At 42.7% G+C, this 17,599-nt stretch overlaps 2 protein-coding genes across 7 annotated transcripts in view; both read left to right on the forward strand.

Annotated features, from left to right (window-relative positions):
- Positions 1 to 6: 6 nt before the first annotated feature.
- On the forward strand, positions 7 to 13,661 carry FYTTD1 (forty-two-three domain containing 1). Its single transcript, XM_031603461.2, has 9 exons — positions 7 to 197; positions 2,637 to 2,768; positions 5,497 to 5,642; positions 6,621 to 6,733; positions 7,774 to 7,870; positions 8,798 to 8,859; positions 9,590 to 9,664; positions 10,442 to 10,568; positions 11,581 to 13,661. The coding sequence occupies exons 1-9, from the start codon at positions 26 to 28 to the stop codon at positions 11,674 to 11,676; spliced, it is 1,020 nt and encodes a 339-aa protein (XP_031459321.1). The 5' UTR covers positions 7 to 25; the 3' UTR covers positions 11,677 to 13,661.
- A 1,015-nt stretch (positions 13,662 to 14,676) lies between these two features.
- The window catches only part of LRCH3 (leucine rich repeats and calponin homology domain containing 3), a 52,409-nt gene continuing 49,486 nt past the window's right edge, over positions 14,677 to 17,599 (forward strand). For 3 of the 6 annotated variants that reach the window (XM_090147450.1, XM_090147453.1, XM_090147452.1), the window contains exon 1: positions 14,677 to 14,975. In XM_090147450.1, the coding sequence (XP_090003576.1) occupies positions 14,738 to 14,975 (238 nt within the window). In that variant the 5' untranslated portion in view covers positions 14,677 to 14,737. The remainder of the gene's footprint in view (positions 14,976 to 17,599) is intronic. The other 3 variants (XM_090147451.1, XM_090147454.1, XM_031603466.2) reach the window with 2 other exon arrangements.

The raw sequence follows: 17,599 nt of genomic DNA on the forward strand, positions 1-17,599 counted from the left end.
CGCATGCGCCGTTCGCACTCTGCGCATGCGCACGTCCCGCTCGCGGTCGATTGGAGGCGGTCGCGGGGAGACGGCGGTGGTCGTACGGGCGGCCATGAGCGGGTTCGGGGTCGCGGCGTTGCCGTCCGGATCCTCGGCCGCCGCTGGGACCCGGAGCGGCAGCAGCGACAGCCTGGAGAAGATCGACATGTCGTTGGGTGAGCCGGGCGGCGCGGGGAAGCGTGAGGGGCTGCGGCTGATCCGAGCGCTGGGTGGGGGGTGGGCGGGGCGGGGGTCGGCCGGTCGAGCCGCGCTGCCGGCGGCGTCGGAAGCTGGTGAGCTGCCGGGCGTCCTCTGGAGCTCGGCGGAGCTGCTCCGTCAGACGGATAAAGCGAGTGTCCCGTGCTGTGCGGTGGCCCGGCAGTGCCACCAGCAGCTGCGGTCGTGTGCTCCAGGCTGCTCTGTCCCTGCTGCGTTGGGGCTGAGAGACCTGCTTGGGAAACTGAAACCAGGCGACCTGGCCTTTGTGGGTCACCTTATGTGCGTCCTCTTACTGCGTGTGTGCCCGCTGTGGGCAGTCCGGCGTTGCTCTTTGTTCCCGTGGTGGAGACGATTTGGGAAATGATGGTTAGGGTTCTTCTGAATGTGGAGCAGCACTGCAGCATTTCTCTGCGTCTCCTTATGGAGCAGCACGCTGAATCTCTATACCCAAGCAAGGTTACTAGAAATAACTCCATCAGCTCTCACTGGTTAGCTATTTTCATAAAGTGGAACGTTTTCTTCTTTTTCTTTTGAGTTTACCACTGCTCTGTGTTCTGGACGTTGACTGACAACAGGTGGCAGAGAATCGTTGTGCTGTCGTGGTGACGTTGTGTTTACCAAACTCTCCTGCGTGGCAGTGACCCTTGACTTGCTCAGTTGCAAGGCATGAGAGCAGTTTCATTTGTGTCTCCTGCCTCTGAGTTGCAATTTATGGCTGGCTGGAGGCAAAGATGCGGTCCCACATCTGGCACAGTGTCAAAAAGTTGATATAATGCTATTCTGGGGGACTTTAAGATCTTCGTGTTGAGGGTTTTCTCATATACTACCAAATATTAAACTTTTCATTGGTAGCGTGTTATGTGCTCTGAGGCTGAGCTTCCAGCATGACGGTGTTCCTATGTTATTCTGTGTCATTTTAAATCTCTGTTCTCAGTCAAAATAGGAGAATACCAGTCTGTCTTAGCAAACAAATGCGTAATGTCCCAAATATCCTTCATTTCCTCAAATAAGAAAATAGCTGAAAAGTAAGCTCTTTTATTTTAAAAGCTGTCAAGTATATGTGCACCAACAACTGTCTCCCAAAAAATGGGAGTTAAGTTGGAGCAGATGAGCTGTGAAGCAAGGGCCGGTGCTCACTGAGCGTGGTAGCTGATGGCAGGTATGTGGGGGTGGAGTTAAATGATATGAAGAAGCACACGTTCTACTTGGAAATGTTGGGAGGTTTTATGTTTGACTCAGCACCACGTTATTACTGGAACGAAGTTCAAGCAGTGCTCCTGCTTGAGCAGTGCTGTTGGCAGTGACAGTTTTTTTGAGCTGTATAAAACATGATGGCTATAGTTTCATTTGTTGTATAGAATGGATAGTTCACAGAATCACAGAATGGCCAGGGTTGGAAGGGACCTCAAGGATCATGAATCTCCAACCCCTCTGCCACAGTCAGGGCCACCAACCTCCCATTTAGTACTACACCAGGCTGCACAGGGCCCCATCCAGTCTGGCCTTGAACACCTCTAGGGATGGGGCATCCAATCCTTCCTCTAGGGATAATCTCTTTGGTAAAGAAGATTCTATAGAAATCCAGCCCTAAATGACCTGTACCAGCATCCCTTTTTCTAAGCTTTTGTTTTGTTTTCCAGCTTTTAATTCATTTTTATAGCAAAATAACCCGTTTTTCTCTTACCTTTACTTCAATGGGATACAAAGCACTTAGTTGCTTTACTGCTGTCTCCTGAGCCAGCTAACCTGATCAGCAGATGAAATCATGCTGCTGTGACGTGATTTGCTGTAGACAAACCTGTCAGGTTTTCATGAGTTTATCTTGCGTGCATTCATAAACCTATTAATAAATTGCTCAGTGTTGTTTCCTAAGGTAATAAATAAGGTGATTGTTTGCATCATTTTCCCATCATCTGAACCTGAGTGAATGTTTGAAGATAGCCCCAGTTTTCTTAGTATGATTTTATTAAGTAACATGAGATGAGAGTGCTGTGTCTTGAACAGGTATTTGGTCTGAAATCTAGGAAGTGTGAGAATGAGGCAGGTTGGTTTTTTCTTTAATTGTATACAAAAACTAACAGAGTCGTTTGATTAAAATGTGATGTTTGAGTAAATACCATACTTTTAAAGTACCTTGGGTGTTCTGAATGTATGCAGCTGCTTATTTCATAAGGTAATAGGGGAAAGAGATACTATAAAACTAACAGGGGCTGGATGTTTTATAGAGATAATATTTTTGGAACCTTAACTTGTATGTGCTGGCTTTGCAAGATTAACCAGTTTGTTTCACATGACTTTAATCTGCTCAAGTTTTTTCTTTAGATATTAAATGTGTCTGAAATGCCTGAAATCTTTTTTTTTTATTATTTTCTCTTCTACTTTTTTTTTTTTAACAGATGATATAATTAAACTGAACAAGAAAGAAGAGAGAAAGCAGTATTCCCCCAAAATGAAAAGAGGAATTCAGCAGAATCGAACTCAGCAATTCAGGATGCCAGGCTCCAAGTGGGGGATCCAACAACAGAAAGGTGGGTGTAACCAATATGCTGTGACTTGTCATGCCAATAGGGAACTCAGGCACTCGATGGATGCTTTCAGTTAAAGGAGGGATCTGCTTGCCTTCTGATATATGGATATAGCTTCAGAAATTGTGTTGATATCTTGTCCCCCCTCAGAAATGGATAGAAAGAGTGCTTGTGCTAAGGCCCTTATATTAGGAAATGGAAATGCCTTGCCAAACCCTAGAGCTTTGTGAAAAAGAGCCAGCATATTTATGTACGCTAGGTAGAATTCTGCTGCTGGAAGTCACAAAAATAGCTGTACCTGCAGTCTGCAGCACTGCCTCTGGGGTTTACAAATGGACAGTGAAGAGTGTTTGAGTCCGCTTTTCTTGTTAAGACTATGGGTTGCAAAGGAAATACCATATCAGCCTTCTTCAGCCTGTGTTTTTACAGTGGATTACAACAGCAGGGAAAGAATCGCATAGGCAGGGAGTAAAGAGGGGAAAAGTGCACAAGAACAGCTTTACTGGAGATTTCCTGAGTAACTTGCAGTTTTTTCAATAAACAGGAGTCATTCTGAAAATGATTCCAGTGTGTCCAATACATGACTGTCATCTGCTAGAAATAAAGTCTGTTTTTTCTTCTGTTGAGTTTTGCAAAGTACCCTTTTAGCACTACATGATTCTGTATGCAGAATGTTACCTCCTCAGTTAATGAAGTGTTTAAGTTAGGACATACAGTTTCTTGCTTAGTAGCATTGATTTAGACCACATGCACCAGTCTGGTGGGCATACACAGTAATCCCCATGTTTTCATTGTCACTGCTTAATGTTTGTTGTAGCAGCAGTTCGTATTCAACAACTTAGATCCATATGTCTTCAGAGCCTATGGAATGTCATGTAGCTCAGGCCTCCAGAGGAGTTTTGCGCTTTAGACAGGACAGCAGAGCAGTGTTAATTAACTTGTGTATCTTTGGTAAATTCTTGGAAGTACAGGAAAGTGTTTCACGTCAGTTAGGCCAAGGGTAAGAATATTCGTGGGATGACAGTGAGTTTAAGTGGTAGACTTTCAAATGTAAGCTTCTGTTTACAACCACAGCTGCCAAATGCAATTGTTCGTGATCTGAAAGGCACAAAACAAGCAAACATCACAATTTAGAGTTTTAGGAAGAACATGAGCTTCAAATACAAAATTCAGAATACGGCTGTCTTGGCAGTTACTTTAATCTCTCAGAACTTGCTCTCCTTTTCTGCTTTCATTCTAGGAAAAAGGCAAACTTATTCCAAAATTGCTACCTTTGTGTGTTGAAACATTGTGAATAAGTTACTATTCCCTTCTACCCATTTCCTTCCATTGAAGCAAATCTCTCCTACATTGTTTTTGAGCAGAAGGTCTCATTAGGCAGTTCTTTTGAGCATTTAAGTTATTGCTTGTAGCCAGTAAGCAGATTTACTGCTGCTCCATTGCCATTGAAGTTGCTCTGAGAAGTGGACAACTGCAGAAACCGCAAAAGTTGAACGGCATTCAATTCCCTCTGGTTTTAAAAGTGGCTGCCAGACTCTCTGGAAGGAGGCAAAGAACTTGAGCTGGGACTCTTTTCAGCTCTTGTGGGAAGAAACAGAGAGAAGAGCATTGTTCATTTGAATAAAAGTTGTCCTTGGTGATACACAGAATGCAACCACGCAAAACCCTGTGCAGCCTGAGCTAACTTTGAAGTTGTCATTTCACTGAGCAGAGCTTGGTCCAGAAAGCTTGGGAGGTCCCTTGCAGCTTAAATAACTGTTTTTCAGCCCTTCAATTCATAGGGAAGTGTTTGCTAACTGTCCACAGTGTGGCTAGATAGAATTTTCTCAAGACCAAATTTATCCAAGCTACATTCTGATCAATGGCTTTGCTTCTTATGGTGGCTTCCATGATGTGAAGAAGCACAAATGTGATATCAATGCCATAACATCACATCTATCAAGTTTAGATGTGTCTCTTGCTATCTTCTTAGTCCTAAATTTATCTTCCAGTCTGGGGTTCTAGAGGGGATGACTTCAGGGTAAAACTGAGGGACTGTCTATTTACACAGCATGAAGCTAAATGGCTCCAGACAGGGTTAACCAAACCCTTGTAACTGGAGACTTGAGATGTTTACACTACAGACCTCAGACTCACAAGCCTTTTATATCTAAAGGCTGCTGTCATTTCTCAGTCTTTTCCAGACTGCCATGCAGACTTCTAATTGAAAACACTTTAAACATGATGTAATTTGTATACTGTTTAATATGGCTCTGTGGGCTATTTGCTGTGATCTTTTATTCTTAAGACATGACTAGGGAACAACTAATCTACATAAATAAACTTGGAAGTTGTTCCTTACCCATCCCCCTTATTTTCTTTATTAAACTGTTAATTTAAAATTTGCTGAATGGCCAGGGAGCTGAATTACTTGTTTTGGTTTTGTGTTGTTCAGCATTTGATGAAGGTCTGTTTTGGAGTATTTGGTAGTATCCTATGCCAGAAAGACACTATAATTATTCCTGCAGATGTGTCATGTAACAAATCTTGAACATAAATAATGCAGAGGGAGAGAAAAATTAAGATCTACACGAGAAGCTGGTTATTGCTGTCTAGGTTTAGATCCCAACTTCCGCTGCAAAACTTGAAGCCAAATAACTTGCATCACCTGCGTGTCATTTTTTTAACACAGTAAAATTGTTATTGCAGTAGGAATTTTTGAACTCCTTGCTTTTTTCTTTTTTTTTTTCAGGTTATGGTAAAAATCATTTGGGACACAGAAAGAAGATTGTAGGGAAGAAACGCCCTTATGCAGTTATAACTGGCTTGGCAGCCAAGAAAGCAATGGGTTCACACAAAGGAATTAGTCCTCTGAACAGACAGCCACTTAGTGAGAAGGTAATTAATGCATTTCCAATGGTTTGTGTAACTGCATTACGTGTAACCCTGACTCCCCAGAAAGTAAGAACAGTTTAGGAATGGAACACGTAGGCTATTGAAATATATTCCAGAATGCTGCTTCTATACCATGCAGCATCTGATGCAGTGTTTTGTGAAATGGGGGTGTCTTGGCCAAGGTGTATGTTTTGAAGGGGATGGGTAATGACAAAGCTTGAAAGCTTTTGAACGCTTAATTAGATTGCAAGGCATGAAAATTCAAGTGCAGAAAGATGTTCTGTGCAGACGTAATTTCTGTGCTTTTACAAGGAAAGCTCCTTTAATAGGATTTCATGTCATTTATGTCACTATGCTAGAAACCAGTGAACCCACAGATGTGCACGTGTTAAGTGTATGCCTATTATAAAAATGAATTTTGCAAAATACTTCTCTCTGTGTGCTTCCTGTTCTGCATTCGTCCAGTGCTTTGTTGCTTACTCCACATAGTCTGGATTTGTAGAACAGGGATTGCTTTTGGTTTTGTGCAGAATAACAATTATAAAGGTGCATGAAGGATGTATTTTGTTGGTTATATGGGGAGACAAAATAAAAGTAACTGATAAGCTGTGCTTTTTTTTTTTTGCATGTTAATGAGGGGAATGTATGACTCTTAAAACTGTAGATGGTATTTCAGAAGTTACAGTGTGTTTTGAAAGATGGACATAGCTGAGTGTGTTCTATATATAGCTTGTAAACAAAAGTTGAAGTAGTCTCAGTTACCATGATATCTGACAAAGCTGGGAAGAGTAGAGATTTTAGACTTTGTAGACAACTAATATCTTCAGTAGTACATAGCAGAACTCAGTCTTCTGATTTTCACATGATAGTGACCATATGGTTTAAGCACATACAGTTACACTATACGTGTTTCGGTTTATTAAGTAATGGTTAGTGCATACATTACAGATACCCATTGCATTCTATTTTCTTGTTTTTCAGAACACACAACGGAATTATCCCATCCTGAAAAAGAAACCAAACTTGCGAAGGCAAACTGAAATGCAGAGAAAACAAATTCCAGTCCTCAGGAGACCTGCCCCTCTAAGCAGGAGGTAAAATACCATGTTTGCTTTCCAAATTCTTCTTGACAGCTTTCCATAAAGAATTTCATTTGTGACAGCGCTGAGGCCAAGAGAAGATGGTCACAACTGGGAGTAGTAATACAGTTGAGACTGTTAATATGTGTATGAAGTGTAGCAGAGCTGGAGGCTGAGTGTGAGATGGTCTTAATACAAAGACAGATATTTATTTCTGGGCAGAATACTTGGGAATTATCTGCCTTTGTGAGGACCTGGTATTTCCTTTCACTTACATTGCAGGCAGCCTATGTGAAAACAGCCACCGTGGGTGTTGTTACTTAAAAGTGACGACCACAGTTGAGTGAACTTTCTAAATATCTGTGTCTTTTGTGGAAGGTGGTGCCACCTTCAGTTTCATGGACGCTACTGCAGATTTATTTGCACCAGAAGTTATTTATGTCTGCTACAAACTGCAGCTAAACTGGTTTCTGCAGTGGAAATTTTTACTGTGTGACTGTTGTGGAAACTGTAAACAAAGCTTTGTTTGCAGGTATCAACACAGCTTTTTTTCTTTTTTTCTTTTTTTTTTCCCCCATCTAAAAAGCAACGTTTAAAGTGCTGGAGAATATCAAGCAAAATAAAGCAGAATTAATAACCAGGGAAGTAGGATTCCTGATGACAGGTGCTGCACTTCATAGAATCACCAAGGTTGGTAAAGACCTCCAAGATCATCTATTCAAACCGTCCACCTATCATAAATATATCTCCACTAAACCATGGCCCTCAGTACAGGCTAAGAGATGTGTGGGTGTGGTGCTTACATAAATGGTTTGGTGGTGGACTTGGTGATCTTAAAGGTTTTTTCCAACCTAAATGGTTTTGTGAGTCCGTAATGTCCAGTCCTAGAAATTTCTACGTTTTTGAATATGTTTTCTTCCTAGGAAGTGAGAAACTTATCACAATTGAAATGTTCTACCTCAAGGAGGCAGATCTGCAGATGTACTTCATAGTTGTCTCTCCGAAATGTTGTCTATCTAGGAAACCTTCAATAACCACCTTCTTAAATATTACAGGAATAACATGCCATCTGCTTTTACCAGAATTGGAAACAAACTAAATCAGCAGAAAGACACTCGTCAAGCAACTTTCCTGTTTCGAAGAGGATTAAAGGTAACAACACATCACTGAAAACAACAGTATTGTGCCACATATTCTAAGCTAACCTGTAATCTGATATTAATAAATCAAGTTTAAGCATCAAATCTGAGTAGAAACTTCAGAAACAGTAGAAACTGTTAAGGAGGCACATGTTCCTCTGGGGAAATGTACTTCTCTTCAGCTGTTGTAGCCCATTGAGTCTTACTTCCTGTTTCAGTGTTGCTGAACTGTTTGAAGGGTGTGGAACTTCTCTATTTCAGGACTGTTGCAAGCTATTACCTTTTCATCCTACAAGTGTTAGAATTCAATGACAGCTTTCAACAGTTACCTTCAGCAAAATGATAGAGCAGCGTTTTAGAACCTGATTAAGAAATCCTTTGTATACAGATAAGCTAGTCATAGTTATTTTGAATACAAGCAAGAAAATAGAGAGTGCAGTGAGTGATAGCAGTGTTCTTAATTTTCGTTTGTGACTTCATCCTGTATCTGCCATGGTTTTGACTATAGGTAGTTGCTGTCTTCCATTGACAGGAATTGCAGAATTATGAGCAGGATCAGGAGAAAAACAAAACCAAACTCATTTAAAATAGCGGTGGAACTTAAGAGGTGTAACACATAATCAGATGATACCAGGACAGCAAGAGAAGAGTTAACATTTTAACCTGATAAAGTGTTTCCTGAGGGAGTTCTCAAAGATGTTTCCATCTCTATTGCTTATTTTATTAATGATTATGTTGAAAACATTTTGTGTTCTTACAGTGATCTCCTTCCAATGTCTTGCAGAAGTAATATGACAGATATTTTTATGTCCCTCTGAAAGTAAAGCCCTGCTTTTACAAACAGCTTTCAACTTCTGTTTTTTGACTGCTCTATCTCCAGCTGTTGCAATGATGGTTGAAACAGTATGCAAATGCAGTGTCTGTATTGATGTGATTTTAGGTGCAGGCCCAAGTGCAGCCAACAGAAGATCTTGATAATCAGACAGCAAAGAGAACTCGTCAGTAAGTATTCCATTTGGAAAATTTCAGTATGGTTACTTGTTTGTACTGCTGTTCTCCATTTAGTTCCAATTTCTGCTCCTGGTTTTTGTAATATACTTTTTTTTCTGGTTGTTCTTTTGTTTTTTGTTTTTTCACCTGTAGGCATCTCAACTGAATGACAATGATCCTCCTCCTACTTTTCTCAGTTGTTTCCTCAATTGTCTTCCAATTTAACCAGGAGGAGTTTGTTTGCATAAGGTGTTTGCAGGATTGAGGGGGAAGGTGATAGCTTCTGAGGAACAGACTAGTATCTGCCACTCATTCGTACTGCTTATCATTCACAGCCTGATATGCTCTTTGCAGTTTTGCTGTTGGTAACAAAGCAGGCTGAGTAAGCAGCATATGCCACTGAACTGCAGTATGTCACCTCTTGGATTTTCTACTAACTAGTAGAAACTAACTTGGCTTTACCCGTGGCAAGGAGCATGAATGTCTTAAAGTGAACATTTCAGTCAGTACTGCAGCTTTGGTACACCTTGCCAGCATGGGATCTGGAGTTCACCTGATAAGTTTAGATAACATGGATATAAGAATCAATAACCAAGATTGTAGGCTGCATGTGGTTGTCTTATTGACTGATGTTAAAAAAGAATGTGCAAGCTTTAAAAACAAGAGTTTTAGAACTCTTGGAGATAATCTGACTGAAATTCCTCTAATTTTTCTGTAAGTGATTTCTGTATTTCCAAACTAGATGGCGAACTTCTACCACAAGTGGAGGGATTCTGACCGTGTCCATTGAGAATCCAGGAGCAATTATAACCCCAATGTGAGTTTTAAAAATAGTTCTCAAACATTCTCAATATAACTGAAATTGCTGTCCCTGAGCCATTTCACAAGTTCCTTACAGATAGTCTTTCCTCAAAGTAAGAGCTTAGTGTGAAGACTTCCAAGTGTCCCTTTATTATTTCTGAGCTGTATTTGAGTAATATCACAGCTGGCTTTCACCAGGCACCTCCGTGTCAGGGGTTTGGACTGGTTTATGGAGTTGAAAAGTGGTGAACTGGTAGATTTTTCACCTTGTCTGCATCTTCCATTTCAGGCTGTTTTGTGACTATTTTGCTCCCTTTGTGACTGAATGAAAATGAATGTGCATCTAGATGATGAGTGATGGTAATTGTTTCTGCCTGATCAATAACGATACTGGGAGAACTGTGTTTAAAAAAAGTGTTGCTGCATTTGTCTTTGTGAAATTGAAGTTACTGTTGATTCACAAGGTGTTTGTAGCATTTTGTCTGTAAGAAAGACTGTACCAGTTTTTATTTTATAAATTTATGACAATAATTAACTATGAATAATGGGTTTGTCATTGAAAGATAAAATTGCTTCCTTTTGAGGCGCTTGCTTTCTGATAACAATAAGAAATGGTTCACTTTTATAGTTCTGCATGACTTCTGCCTTCTTGAATATGAGCTCTCCAGCTATTTAGCCAGCTTAATCAAGAGGCTTGATTTAAAAAAAAAAAAAAGTATAGTTCCATCTGCAGTCAGTTTCATTGCATAAAACGTGTGTTTGTTGTGTCCTGTCTAATCTTCTTCTTTCACAGTTCCCAGAAATTGCGATTAACTCGTACTCCTGTGCCCCCATTTCTGATGAAGAGGGACCAATCTGAAGAGAAGAAGATTCCCAAAGGGGTTCCATTGCAGTTTGATATTAATAGTGTTGGAAAGCAGGTAAATGCAGTTCCATTCCTTAAGTGTGGATGTAGTTTCAATGCAGATCAAATCTAGTGAGCCAAGCACTTTCTTCCTAGACTCACTGGTGATAAGAAGTGGGAACTAGTGACTACTTCTTGTTTCCACTTCCAGTTCTTCCACTAACTTGCTGTGCAACTTCAAGCAAGTACCTGAACTCACTGTTCCTGTTCCTCTGGTTTATATCTTACATGCCCACGTGCTTTAAATGGGATGTAAATTACTAAATGTTTCTAAAAGCCTTCTAGTATTCCTGCTGTTCTTAAATCAACTAGTGTGTATAATTCAGGGGTGAGCTTCATTTGGTGGCATAACCTGTATGGAATCCTGAAGCTAAATTAATTTATAGAGCAACTTTTGCTGTGTGCCTAGGGGTATTTAAAACAAGGAAGAAAAAAGAAAAAAATCAAGTATGATGACATAAACACTTGAAAGATGAGAAAATGTTCACTGTTTTAATAAAGATGAGTAATTAGATGCAGAAATCATAGTGCTGTCCTTGAAGGAATTCCTACTGGCTAACAGAGGGTTGGATGCTGGAGAACTTGACCAGAAGATGAGCCTGTTCTTGTAATCAGCTTCTTACTGCCATCTGCAGGAAAACTATGTGGGGTCAGGACATGGGTCTGGATTTGTTTCTTCTGTGAACAAGCAATATGCCAAAAATAGTCTGCTACTGCACTGGAGCAGTTACTTGAACTTTTGGTCTGGACTTCAGTCTACAGCCTCAACTGGATGAACTGGAGAGAAGCTACATTATAGCGCTTAAACAGCTGTATTTGTGCGAGTCGCATAGAATCTGTAGGGAGAAGTGAGCATGTAAAGTGTCCTTTTTCAGTCTGTCTGTCCTCAGTTTAACTTTTTTACATTTTTCTGAGGAGACAGTCAGTCTTGACGATGCGTATCATGAGTGAATTCCAAGAAATGGTAGCTCTTGACTTTTCAGTGGTGCCAGGAGGGGCTAAACAAAGTTCAACTTCTTTTTTTCCAGACAGGGATGACACTGAACGAACGTTTTGGGATCCTGAAGGAACAAAGAACTGCGCTGTCTCAGAACAAAGGGAGCCGTTTTGTAACAGTAGGCTAACCTGACAAATGGACGAGCACTGATCCCACCTGTCTAAGAAAGTGAGATAAAAGTGGGCAGAAGAATACATAAGTCACTGAAATTCTCCAGACTTCTTGCTAAGGTGGTGTCAGAAATAGCTATCTTTATTACTTCTACTTTGAACAGTAAAAGACATTTTGCCCTGAAAGGGGGGAAAAGTATGGAAACTGTTCTGCTAAAATGACACCATTACCCAGTTGGAACAGATTCTGTTGCCCAGATGTTGACAAACACTGATTTTGGTTCATCTTGCAATCAATATATAAACATGAAGTTAAACGCTTTTTTTTTGTTTGTTTGAGAGTACTCAGTATCTGTTCTTTGACACTTTGCTATAGTAAAGATTGTGTCAGTGTTTCATTACAACTACCATTTTATGGTGTTGGGGACTGCCTACGAACGTTCCTCTGGACTGAAGTTTGGCACTGAGCCTCAGTCCGTGAATTCTTTGGTAGTGATGTAGCAACATTTTTCATGGGAGCATTGGTTGTACTTCTTTGTGCTTTTGAAGTTCAACTTTTTTTTCCTTTCTTTCTTGAAGACTTAAAGTTTTGCATCCTTTTTTTCACAAATAAAGCTGTTAGTTGAGACCCATAATATTAAATCGGGATGGAGACTGTTCTACTCTTATCCTTTAAAAGTGGTCCAGATAACTTAGGAAGGATTCTGCACAGGCAGTATGAAAGTAACTTATACTACAAATACCTGGACATCTTTAGCATCATCTGCAGGTAGATAGAGTATGTCTTGTCTCCTATTTTTTTCCTTGAACAATTGCTTACTATTTTCTTTTGTAAGTTGTTGGTTTTTTCCTCAAACTAAAGGCAATAACCTTACATTTTTGAGTAATTTCATAGGAATAAATGTAACAGTTCACAAGAAGGTCAGTGGTATGGTAGAGTTCCTTACCCTCCCAGGTACAGGATCCTTATCTTGCGAACCTTGCCCTGAAGGCTTTTCTCTGCTTTGTGCAAATGGCCAGAAGCATGCGATCTAATGGCGCTTGTTTGTATATACCAAAGAGAGGTGAGATGTAAAGCTCGGTAGTGGTCAGGCATCTTGAAGCTGGCTGAAGGTGGGGAATGTTGCTGGGAGAAAGCCCGCAGCCCAGCAGTGTAGGTGAAGCATTAAAGCAGGAGCACGTGGACGTGAGGCTTGGCTTTGTGTGTCCGAATCTGCAGGATGGTAACAACTGAGTCATTGCCAATATTGGTTTGTATCATCCCTAAAGATGAGGCACCTGTTCAGAATGAACATGCAGATAAAGCTGCTTCCAGCCCAGGATCTGATCAACTGAATATTGTTCTATAGCAATGCAATTTAGGTACAGCCAGGTGAAGGAATGGTCAGCTTGCTGCATCCATAAACATTTATGGTGTTTGGAGTGGTTTTAATTCCTTTTATTTTTCTTGAAGAGTTTACATTGAGTTTCTTACAAAACCAGTTTCCTTGCATTTTTATCTCAAATTTGATGTTCGCTAGCATTTACTGGGGACTTCAATGTTTAAAAGCATTGACAGTAGAAGAGCTTTCATCATGCAGCAATTTTAAGTCAGAATGCATCCTTGATGCTATATAGTACTTAAACTCTTATTTTTGATGTTGACAAATATACCTTAGCAGAAACAAACCGAGCGTAATGGTGTTAAGGTGGTTTTTTCTTAATTACTGATAGGATTTTTTCTGAAAATTCTCACTGTTAGAATTTGAGTAGATAACGTGGTGTCGCTCATTCTGTTTCAGTGTATACATTTTCCATGTGCCAGGATGCAACAACAACAAAAAATCCTTTTGCATCAACGTAGATGCAAAACATTGATGCAATGCATCAAAAAAATACCAGTTTGTATTTAATGAGAATATGCTTTACACTGTACCTTTTGGTATTTTTTGAAGAAGTTTGATCTATTCTGAAGCTGTTAATTTTTTTTTTTTTTTCCAAAATAAAAAAGTTAAAGGTTTCATTCTGTCTTGTTCCTATTATAACTGCTTGGGCAATGTGTTGGTTATATGAATGTTCTGGTATCTTTCTTAAGGAGTTGTAAATGGTCAGATTGTTATTAAATGTTATGAAGAAGGTAACAGTAAGCAGTGTAATTCAAAGAGGGCGTGCACTCATTGCCCATATCCTGAAATTAATCACTTACTGCAGTGGTGCTGTGTAAGCTCACTTGCCTTCACAAGAATTAGGGACGTGCTTTTGAGCAGCACTGTCAAATCCCGTGGTTTGGTGTGGTTATCACACGAGGTGCCTTACCCTATCTGCGTACTCATTTCGCTGTGATGTGCCTCACTAATGCAGAGTCCCTGCAATCCCTGCTTTGTGTTGCAGGATGGGTGTGAACACCCCGATAAGCGGCTGCAGCAAGCTTCTACAGTGAGCGCTTGGTGGCAAATGGGCGTTAAGCAGTAGCAATGCTGCCGTGTGGCAGCGTCATTCTGAGCAGCTCCTTGCGTTCTGGGGGCAGAGCTGGCATTTATTCACAGCCACAGAATGAGCTGGAAGAGACCCATAAGGATCAACAGGTCCAACTCCTGGATTCATGTACCACCACCCAGAACTCAGGTCTGATACGTCCATTACGAGCACCTTTTAAGCTTCGGTGCTGCCATGGGAAAGCACGCAGCAGCTCGTGCTTTCCCACTTCGCTCACAAATCCACGTTTTTTTCCCCTTATTCTTTCTTTGCTGCTGACGGAGCACTGAGCGGCAGCGTTCCGTACCGCCTGGCAGCTAAACTAGAGTTTTTCCGTGCTGTCGGCGCTGCAGCCGTTGTCGAGGGCAGGTGCGCACCCTCGCACACCGGATTACCCGAAACAACCGACAAAAAAAGCTCCGAAATAGCCGCTTTCCGCCGTTTGTTACCCAGGTGCCGGGTAGAGGAGGGAGGCAAACCCTGCGCCGCGCGCGCGCGCCGCGCGCCCCCTGTCAAGCCACGCGCATGCGCTCTCGCCGCCCGTCGGCGGGCTCTTCTGCGCCTGCGCGGCGTCGCGCGAACGGAGCGGCGGAGGGCGGCTGGGGCTGCGCTGCGAGGGGGGAAATGGCGGCCGCGGTGCTGGCGGCGCCGGAGGGCGGCTCCGCCGCGATGCCGATGGGGAGCGCGGCGACGTGTCCTCCTCCGGCCGGCCCCGCGGGCCCCGGCTCGTGGAGCCGATCCTTGGACCGAGCTTTGGAAGAAGCGGCGGCCAGCGGCACGCTCAGCCTGAGCGGCAGGAAGCTGCGCGATTACCCGCGGGCCAGCGCCGCCAACCACGACCTCAGCGACACCACCCGAGCCGGTGAGGGACGGGACGGGACGGGAGGAGCGGCGCCCCGCAGCGCCGTGCCCGGCCCCGAGCGGCGGAGGGGCGCGGTGGGGCGCGGGGCGCCCGGTGCCGCTATCAGCGATGCCGTGCCGCCTCCCGAGCCGCTGCGGTTCCGCTCCGCTCCCCGCCCTTGTCGGCGGTCTGCCGGCGGCGGGGCGGGGGGTCCCTCCATAAGGCTGGCCGTTCTGCTTCCGATTCGGTGTTTCCGAGGATGAGTTTTCCGGAGGCTTTTTGCGGCGCGTTCTGCTCGCGGATGTGGTTTTTGCCAGCCGACTTCTTGTTTTGCTGTACGTGTGTGCAGATATCTGCGCGGGTGTGCGCGTACCTGCACGCATCTCCCGCTCCTTACCCTGCCCTGCCGGCTGTCAGGTGCGCTGAAGGCAGAGCTGTGGGCACCTGCTGCTGCTCTGCTGCTCGTGGTGTGGGTTTGTAGCTCCTCGAGACAAACGTGGTGAGTTTGACTTGAGCACCTCTCTAACGCGGAGCTCCTTGTCGGGGTATAAACTGCTGTTTGTCTGCTCGAAGGGTTCTCCACAAGCGCGGCTGCACAATGGATGCACAGCGGGTTAATCTGCAGTGAATGCTCCGTAGGTTGGTGGGAGATTGGGGCTTTTTGTTTATAACGCCATTCACTTACTGTACTCTTAAACAATTTGTGGGAATTCTTGTTTCCACCAAGGTTCCCATCTATTGTGGTGAATATTTGCATTGTCGTTGTTCAAGAAGCATTAAATTCTAATAAGCAGCAGTGCATGCCGTACACTTTTGTGTGCTTATTATCACAATGAGCCTTACCAAGAGCGAGAACTGCTCTTAAGTTGTAAGAAGCAAAGCTTGTTAAGTGAGGGGGGACATCCTCTTTGAACGGTCAGCTTTTAACACCGCTGGGGATGACTTCATTGTGTACCCTTTTTTCTTGTCAGTGCTGTTTATTCAGTGACTTTTTTGCTTTGGAGAAGGCTGAGCCAGGGAATAAACTCCATAAAGGCGTTTCTGACCCTCAGTTGTCAGCTGGGTGCTGAGGTACAGGTTTAGTCCACACCTTTCTCAGTGTTGATTTCTCTGTGTTGTGAAACTTGCAGCTACCTGGTAGTAGCCACAAATAACACTGTAACAAGCGTAGATGTGTGTTAGGTGTAATAAACACCCACAGTAACCCAGTGGAGTGTAGACTGAAGACTCGGTGCCTTCTTGCATGCTATGCTGCAGAGACTTGAAGCACATTTGGTGTTTCCCGAAAATCAGTGGAATTGCTTCAAAACTGTAAAAATAAAGGTGAAAGAATATATATTCAGATCTTAATCAATTTTATGTGCCAGAATAGACGCTTCTCTGGTCATGTCATACTGGTACAGCTCATTCCCATTCTTGCAGTAACAAAAATAATTGCACATCACTGTTATTGCCTCCATCTTCAAGATGTGGCAGCGAATCACATCCCTCATTAATGTAACTATGCTGCTAGAAGTGGCACCCAACGTAGCCCCAAGCCTTAGCAGAACCAACAAGCTTGCCTGGAAGGAGGTGTTGGCACAGCTGAGCCACCGAGGCGGTCAGCAGGAGGAGCAGGGTTAGCTGGGTGCCCAGTGCAGGTTTTGAGGTCGGTGACATGAGGATACAATCGGGTATTAGCCCTAAAAAAGTGCATTTTGAAATGTGAAATCCTTGTGAAAGGCGTGTTCCATGGGATCTTTCTTGGGTCAGGAGTCGATGGCTGTACTATCTCCAGTGCTCAGGCTGCAGTAGCTGCTTGTTGCATAAACTCATTTCCTGATTCTATTTACTAACAGAATAAATAGTTTCGCATGAGTTGGGATTCCAGAGGTATTTACTCCACCAAACCCCAATTTGTTTAACCTTATTTAAGCAGCTTATATTCTTCCCCCCTCCCCCTCCCCCTTGTTTTACCTGTTTTCAGGTGGCTCTGGACTGCATTGAGATCATTAGTAGCTAAGAGTCCAAAATACCTACAAAATGGATGTGATGAGCACAGTTCTAGACAGGCAGTACTGCTTTGCTTTCTGATTGAAAGCAAATTATGAAAGTGAGGGTTTATTTAAGTACTAACCTCCTGTAATGCTTTAACACCCTTACATTTGATAAGTATATTTTGCTGCAGAACAGTAATTTTTAATTGACTGTTTGTTTTTTCTTTCTGTCATTAATATTTTGTCAGACCTCTCTGAGAAGGAAATTAAAAGTAATTAAAGAACAAACACTAAAAAGAGAGTCCTGGAAGAGGGCTGTGCTCAACAAGGGTCCTGAAAGCAATTACTGTTTTGTTTTGTTGTTTTTTTTTTAATCAAACTGTGAAAAATACCAGTTATAAAAAGCACGTGCTTATTTCTGATGCATGCTAGGAAGAAATACTTGAGCTTTTTCCTACATGGTGTTTCTATACAGTTTTCAGGGTAAATTGCGTGCAACTCTTTCTTCTTGTCATCTGGCTGCAGTAAGGGAATAAACAGAAGATTTGTTATGTGTCAGTGGGAAAACCAGGTTCCTCATGCAATCACTGGCCTCAATCACAGAACTTTTCACTGGAAATATCACAGCCTCAGCCGCCTCTGGTTGCTGCTGCCTTCCTGCTGCCAAAG

Source organism: Phasianus colchicus, chromosome 10, assembly GCF_987193195.1.
Source record: "Phasianus colchicus chromosome 10, bPhaCol1.hap1.1, whole genome shotgun sequence".
Taxonomy (NCBI): domain Eukaryota; kingdom Metazoa; phylum Chordata; class Aves; order Galliformes; family Phasianidae; genus Phasianus; species Phasianus colchicus.